This window comes from Staurois parvus, unplaced genomic scaffold, assembly GCF_062004578.1.
Source record: "Staurois parvus isolate SC_StPar_1 unplaced genomic scaffold, SC_StPar_1.0 ptg000636l, whole genome shotgun sequence".
NCBI lineage: Eukaryota > Metazoa > Chordata > Amphibia > Anura > Ranidae > Staurois > Staurois parvus.
This window is the reverse complement of record NW_028318432.1, coordinates 10,090,995-10,099,305: the sequence shown is the minus strand read 5'-3', so window position 1 is coordinate 10,099,305 and position 8,311 is coordinate 10,090,995. Positions and strand designations below refer to the sequence as shown.

The 8,311-nt window shown below is 44.7% G+C and overlaps 1 protein-coding gene across 2 annotated transcripts in view; it reads left to right on the top strand.

Annotated features, from left to right (window-relative positions):
* The first annotated feature begins 1,251 nt into the window (after window positions 1–1,251).
* MASTL (microtubule associated serine/threonine kinase like) overlaps window positions 1,252–8,311 on the top strand; it is a 39,970-nt gene continuing 32,910 nt past the window's right edge. For both annotated transcript variants that reach the window (XM_089693812.1, XM_089693811.1), the window contains exon 1: window positions 1,252–1,459. In XM_089693812.1, coding sequence (XP_089549938.1) covers window positions 1,274–1,459 — 186 coding nt within the window. In that variant the 5' untranslated portion in view covers window positions 1,252–1,273. The remainder of the gene's footprint in view (window positions 1,460–8,311) is intronic.

Sequence of the window (8,311 nt, the reverse complement as noted above, 5' to 3'; positions counted from 1 at the left end):
CGCTGAGCAAACCCTTTGGCGCTATATAAACTCGATGTAATAATAATAATAATATTTAAGTGTTTTGGATTATCAGAGCAAAAATATACCTGTTAACGTGTCACTAAACGCTATCTTTAGTTCTCCAAAAATTGTTTCTTTCTGTGCTTTTCTGTGACTGCCTCTGTCAGCTCCTGATCCTCTCCTTTTCCCCATCACTTCCATTTGTTTGAAACAATCAGGTCACATGAGTCATGGGCACTGCTCTATGCACACTACAAATCCCATAGTCCATACTGCAGTTCGGAAGTAAGCAAGAGAAGGTGACTACGGTTCTACATACAAGACTGGAGAATGAACGTAGTCACCCTCTAATAGAAAGTCAGATCACAGCAGAGAAAAAAAAACGCAGTTTGGAGATTTAGATGAGGCTGAAAGTAAAAGAAAGGACTTTTTCGAGTCAAGAATACATACTTATATAGAATTTATTTTTTATTTAAACCAACATTTAGTGTAACTGATTGTTCCAGACGCCCGGTGCTGTTCTGCATAGTTATCCTGTTTTGGCTATGAGACAGGAAGTGAAGGTAAATCTCTTACATGGGACACAGATGGCAAAAACTACTCTGACAGGGTTTATAACCCTCCCTTAGGGCCACGTCACACCACATGCAGTCCAGTGCATTTTTTTCTGCATCAAAATGCATTGATAGTAGGTTACATGGTTTCCAATGGCATAGTTCACACCAGTGTGGTCAGTTCCAGTTCCAGAAAAAAAAGTAGAACATGCTGCATTTTTTTTTGTACTGAACTGTATTGGAACGCAGTAAAATGCACCAAAAATGCATCGGAATGCACATATCCTTATTTAAGTTCAAGAAAAAGGGAGGGGGGAAAGAACAGGAACGCATCAAAAATGCACCAAAAACACACAGAAACGCATCCTGACTGCAACCCTTACTCTAACCACAATAAAAAATTGTCTATAGTTCTACTTTCAGCTGTAAAAAAATGCAGAACATTGGGGGTGGAGCTGTTATAATGCTCTCCCACACTACAGCGCTCACAAACAAGCACAAGCATGTTTTGCCCAGCACCAAGATGGCCGCAGTAGGAGCGTGTATTAGGCGTGGCTTCAGATGCTTCCACCAATAATCACTCTGCATCCTACCGTCATGTCCTGCTATGTGACGCACACCCCATTGGTGGGAACGGTGGATGACGTCTAGGAGAGGCGTGGTTCGAATTTAAACTGGAGTGGCGGAGTGCGGACTCACAGGGTGTGCGGGGCAGGATGGGGGTCGGGGAGGTGAACACGGCAGAGAAGAGGGACTCGTCCTTGTGCGGAGAGAAGAAGTTCTCTGTCCCGCAGCCACCTTCCATCGAGGACTTCAGCATAGTGAAGCCCATCAGCCGGGGCGCCTTTGGGAAGGTGTATCTGGCCCGCAGGAAGATCAACAGCAAGCTGTTCGCTGTCAAGGTGGGTCAGGGGGCTGCAGACCTGTACACTGCCTGTGATAGACTGACTGTACATTGTATATGCACAGTACACTGCCTGTGATAGACTGACTGTACATTGTATATGCACAGTACACTGCCTGTGATAGACTGACTGTACACACACAGTACACTGCCTGTGATGGGCTGACCGTACATTGTATACACACAGTACACTGCCTGTGATAGACTGACTGTACACACACAGTACACTGCCTGTGATAGGCTGACCGTACATTGTATATACACAGTACACTGCCTGTGATAGGCTGACCGTACATTGTATATACACAGGAAACTGCCTGTGATAGGCTGACCGTACGCTGTATATACACAGTACACTGCCTGTGATTGACTGTACATTGTATATGCACAGTACACTGCCTGTGATAGACTGACTGTACACACACAGTACACTGCCTGTGATGGGCTGACCGTACATTGTATATACACAGTACACTGCCTGTGATAGGCTGACCGTACATTGTATATACACAGTACACTGCCTGTGATAGGCTGACCGTACATTGTATATACACAGTACACTGCCTGTGATAGGCTGACCGTACGCTGTATATATACACAGTACACTGCCTGTGATAGGCTGACCGTACGCTGTATATACACAGTACACTGCCTGTGATAGGCTGACCGTACGCTGTATATACACAGTACACTGCCTGTGATAGGCTGACCGTACGCTGTATATACACAGTACACTGCCTGTGATAGGCTGACCGTACGCTGTATATACACAGTACACTGCCTGTGATGGGCTGACCGTACGCTGTATATACACAGTACACTGCATGTGATGGGCTGACCGTACGTTGTATATACACAGTACACTGCCTGTGATGGGCTGACCGTACGTTGTATATACACAGTACACTGCCTGTGATGGGCTGACCGTACGTTGTATATACACAGTACACTGCCTGTGATGGGCTGACCGTACGCTGTATACACACACTATACTGCCTGTGATAGGCTGACCGTAATGTGTGTGTGTGTGTGTATGTGTATATATATATATATATATATAGCCTGTGATAGGCTGACCGTACACTATACAATCTGAGTGTACAATCACCGAGAATTACATAGTTGTTGGTACTCAGTAGTTTGTATGGCCCCCACGTGCTTGTATGCATGCCTGACAATGTCGGGGCACGCTCCTAATGAGACAAGAGATGGTGTCCTGGAGTGTTTCCTCTCAAATCTGGACCAGGGCATGACTGAGCTCCTGGACAGTCTGAGGTGCAACCTGGCGGCATCAGATGGACCGAAACATGATATCCCAGAGGTGTTCTATTGGATTTAGGTCAGGTGACCATGGGGGCCATTCAGTGGTATCAATTCCTTCATCCTCTAGGAACTGCCTGCATACTCTTGCCACATGAGGCCAGGCATTGTCATGCACCAGGAGGAACCCAGGACCTACTGCCTCCCCAGACCATCACTGACCCAGCACCAAAACGGCTAGGCTGAACGATGTTACAGGCAGCATAACGTTCTCCATGGCTTCTCCAGATCCTCTCACATCTGTCACATGTGCTCAGGGTGAACCTGCTCTCATCTGTGAAAAGCACAGGGCACCAGTGGCAGACCTTCCAATTCTGGTGTTCAATGGCAAATGCCAATCGAACTCTATGGTGCCGGGTAGTGAGCACAGGGCCCACTAGAGGACCTCAGGCCACCCTTATCAAATCTTTGATTGTTTGTTCAGAGACATTCACACCAGTGGCCTGCTAGAGGTCATTTTGTGGGGCTTTGGCAGTACTCATCGTGTTCCTTATTGCACAAAGGAGGAGATGCTGGTCCTGCTGATGGGTTAAGAACCTTCTACGGCCCTGTCCAGCTCTCCTAGAGTAACTGCTTGTTTCCTGGAATCTCCTCCTTGCTCTTGAGACTGTGCTGGGAGACACAGCAAACCTTCTGGCAATGACAGGTATTGATGTGCCATCCTGGAGGAGTTGGACTGCCTGTGCAACCTTTGTAGGGCTCAGGTATCGCCTCATGCTACCAGTAGTGACACTGACCCTAGCCAAATGCAAAACTAGTGAAAAAGTCTGAAAAGATGAGTAGGGAAAAAAACGTCAGTGGCCTCCACCTGTAAAACCATTCCTTTTTTGGGGGTTGTCTCATTGCTGTCCATCTAGTGCACCTGTTGTTAATTTCATAAACACCAAAGCAGCTGAAATTAACAACCCCTCTGCTACTTAACTGACCAGATCAATATCCCAGGAGTTTGATGCTATACTCTGATTAAAAAGTGTTCCTTTATTTTTTGGAGCAGTGTATATTGCAGCTTACCAATTCTTAGATGTGGTGGCTGCATTAGTTTTCTTTTTTAGACTTGCTTCTATTTTCATCTGGTGATCATGGCAAAATGTCTGTTGTTTTTCAGCTGAATAAGCTCTACTGCAAATGTATCAAAGTATTACTAGATACAGTGAACACTTGGTCCTGGGTTTGGTAACACTTTAAAGTGATATTTAAAGGTATTTTTTTTTTTAAATACCAAACATGTCATACTTACCTGCTCTGTGCAGTGGTTTTGCACAGATAATCTCTGATCCTCCTCGCTGGGTCCCCTGCCGGCGCTCCTGGCCCCTACCTCGTGCTGAGTGCCCCCAGATCAAGCAGCTTGCTATGGGACACCCAAGCAGGCTAGCTCTCAAGCCGCTGTTCTGTGTATGTCCATTCACACACAGAGCTACAGCTCAGCCTCACCCCCTCTCTCTTTCTATCCTCATTGGCTCACTGGCTGTGATTGACAGCATCGGGAGCCAATGGCTCCTGCTGATGTCTCAGCCAGTGAGGAGGGAGAGTCCTCAGAGACCCAAGGCTCTCGTGCACATCACTGGATCGTGATAGGTCTTGGGTAAGTATTTGGGGTGGCTGCTGCACACAGGTTTTTTTTAGAATGCATGAAGGTAAACAAGCCTTGAGCCTTTACAACCACTTTAAAAGTGTTGAAACAAACCATTCACCACTGATAGAAAAGAGAAGAAGAGGTGTTTCCTAATCAGTAGCCAACATCCCCAGAATTACAAGATAAAGGGAAAAGACCCCCTATAGGACTTGGGACTTTGAAGGCATAGCTATATACCGAAAAAAGTTTTACAAAAAGTACAAGCTTTTTATTGTCAAAAAAATTATTTTAACCATCAAAGTATTAAGTGCATGATAAGGATACCCAGTATGACTGTTTGACTAGCCATTAAAAAAGTTGTAACATCACCATCCATACATATGATTAAAGAGTTTCTATATGATCCAACGTGTTTCGAAGTGACTTCACTCCTTCATGGAAAACGAAGAACTCTGTATATGGGTGACATCATCTACAAGATTGAGCATATATTTATCTGGAACATTTCTTGTATCCATTACAATATTTTACAATCTGCAGATATGCTCACAATACATGAAAGTGCAGAAAAAATAGTTGAGTTTTCAACCCATTTAAAAGACATGGTACTTCAAAATGCTGCCGCCTCATATGGTTGGAAGACCGGCTGAACCTGGATGTAATGAAAACCCTCCCAGGCACTGATCACAAGGGCATACCACAGGTCAGTGTAATAAATAACTATGCAAATAAGTAGAAACACATTGTGTGTCATACACTGGTCTCATAGCCTAGGAACCCACCAATAAGTGTGTAAAGATCCAGGTCATTTCATACCTCCTCCTCATTATACCTGATAGATTACCCCTGATAGACACAATGGAAACCCCCCCCAGGCATGGGTCACAAAGGCACACCACAGGTCACTGCAATAAATAGCTATGCAAATAAGTCAACAGTAGGAACACATTGTGTGACATACACTGGTACCATAATGGTCTCAGAATAGAAAACCACCATTAAGTGTGTAAACATCCAGGTCTTTCCACACCTCCTTGTTCTACCTGACATATTAGGGGATATGGTATAGGACTTCAAATACAGGTATTCCCACTTGGACCGTCTATCCCTTTTTAGTAATGCTGTCATTGGGAAAATCAATGAACAATGTATGAATACATACAGTCAGGTCCATAAATATTGGGACATCGACACAATTCTAACATTTTTGGCTCTATACACCACCACAATGGATTTGAAATGAAACGAACAAGATGTGCTTTAACTGCAGACTGTCAGCTTTCATTTGAGGGTATTTACATTCAAATCAGGTGAATGGTGTAGGAATTACAACAGTTTGCATATGTGCCTCCCACTTGTTAAGGGACCAAAAGTAATGGGACAGAATAATAATCATAAATCAAACTTTCACTTTTTTTTACTTGGTTGCAAATCCTTTGCAGTCAATTACAGCCTGAAGTCTAGAACGCATAGACATCACCAGACGCTGGGTTTCATCCCTGGTGATGCTCTGCCAGGCCTCTACTGCAACTGTCTTCAGTTCCTGCTTGTTCTAGGGGCATTTTCCCTTCAGTTTTGTTTTCAGCAAGTGAAATGCATGCTCAATCGGATTCAGGTCAGGTGATTGACTTGGCCATTGCATAACATTCCACTTCTTTCCCTTAAACTCTTTGGTTGCTTTTGCAGTCTGCTTTGGGTCATTGTCCATCTGCACTGTGAAGCGGCGTCCAATGAGTTCTGAAGCATTTGGCTGAATATGAGCAGATAATATTGCCCGAAACACTTCAGAATTCATCCTGCTGCTTTTGTCAGCAGTCACATCATCAATAAATACAAGAGAACCAGTTCCATTGGCAGCCATACATGCCCACGCCATGACACTACCACCACCATGCTTCACTGATGAGGTGGTATGCTTAGGATCATGAGCAGTTCCTTTCCTTCTCCATACTCTTCTCTTCCCATCACTCTGGTACAAGTTGTTCTTGGTCTCATCTGTCCATAGGATGTTGTTCCAGAACTGTGAAGGCTTTTTTACATGTCGTTTGGCAAGCTCTAATCTGGCCTTGTTTTTGAGGCTCACCAATGGTTTCCATCTTGTGGTGAACCCTCTGTATTCACTCTGGTGAAGTCTTCTCTTGATTGTTGACTTTGACACACATACACCTACCTCCTGGAGAGTGTTCTTGATCTGGCCAACTGTTTGTGAAGGGTGTTTTCTTCACCAGGGAAAGAATTCTTCGGTCATCCACCACAGTTGTTTTCCGTGGTCTTCCGTGTCTTTTGGTGTTGCTGAGCTCACCAGTGCATTCCTTCTTTTTAAGAATGTTCCAAACTTTTGTTTTGGCCACGCCTAATGTTTTTGCTATCTCTCTGATGGGTTTGTTTTGTTTTTTCAGCCTAATGATGGCTTGCTTCACTGATAGTGACAGTTCTTTGGATCCCATCTTGAGAGTTGACAGCAACAGATTCCAAATGCAAATAGCACACTTGAAATTAACTCTGGACCTTTTATCTGCGCATTGAAATTGGGATAATGAGGGAATAACACACACCTTGCCATGGAACAGCTGAGAAGCCAATTGTCCCATTACTTTTGGTCCCTTAACAAGAGGGAGGCACATATGCAAACTGTTGTAATTCCTACACCGTTCACCTGATTTGGATGGTAATACCCTCACATTAAAGCTGACAGTCTGCAGTTAAAGCACATCTTGTTCGTTTCATTTCAAATCCATTGTGGTGGTGTATAGAGCCAAAAATGTTAGAATTGTGTCGATGTCCCAATATTTATGGACCTGACTGTATGTCCATATGACCACATATAAAAAAGTCCCTTAATGCCCCAGAAAAAAGTTTTTTGCCAATGGGGAAAAGGGAAGGAAAGCTTACCAAAAGGTGGATATAATGCTCCCTAGTATACGCGGGGCAACCCTCCGATGTTTCAGGACCGTATGCACCAGCTCATAGAGGCGGGGATTATAAAAGGGGTGAAAAATACCTCTTAGGGATCTTAATAAAGCAGTGATTGGAAACATCCACGGGGCACTCCTGGGGTCCAAGATGGCGTCGAAATGCCAAACCAGCACCCCCCCATCCGGGGCTCTGGTCCGTGGTGACGCCCCGCCTATATTGAGGAATGGTGTCACACATCAGTGGACTGCCGGCATGTTGAGAAACGGTGTTCAGTGGATAAGTTCACCTTTCCTAACGTTACACCCATATTCAGGGTGTAACATGTTATGAATGCACCGGCCCACGCTTTGACAACTAGCAGGGGATCTTCTCCCCCCTCGCTAGCCTGTCCGGCTGCATCACTCATTCACAGAGTCCTGTGAATGTATGAGCTACAAGTCCTGACAGCATTAGCGGCTGTCAGCTTATAGTTCTCAATGAACTACAATGGCGCTGTGGTAGTTCATTGAGTCTTCCTGTCGGTATATCTGCTTGCCCGTATATCCTATATGGGAAGCAGATATACTGACAGATCTGCAGGAGAATGGCATCAGCAATCTGATTGCTGGTGCAATGGTTTACAGGCTCCTGCAAGAAAAAAATAATAAATGCACATCTTATTTTTTTTTTTTATTTTGTTACCTGCAAAAAATGTGCACTTATATTTTTTGTATAAAGGTGAACTTATAATTTAACTTCACTGATAATTACAAATCAGGCCACTTTATGACTGGGTGGACCCGCCAGCGCATCAGTTTGTTCAGTGGGGGATCTCTCCGCTGATAAAGTTGATAACAGGTCTGTGTCCACTCATCTGCTGCAGAACAGACACCACCTGCTTTTTCTATGAGGCGGTTGGCTGCAAACGGACCACCTGTCCATTTCCAGCCAACTGTCATCCGATCTCCCGGACGCATGGGGAACAAGATCGGATGCCGGCAGGTGTCAGCGGACACTTGTCCTCTGACACCTGCCGGTCCATAGAGGTCTATGGATGGTCCG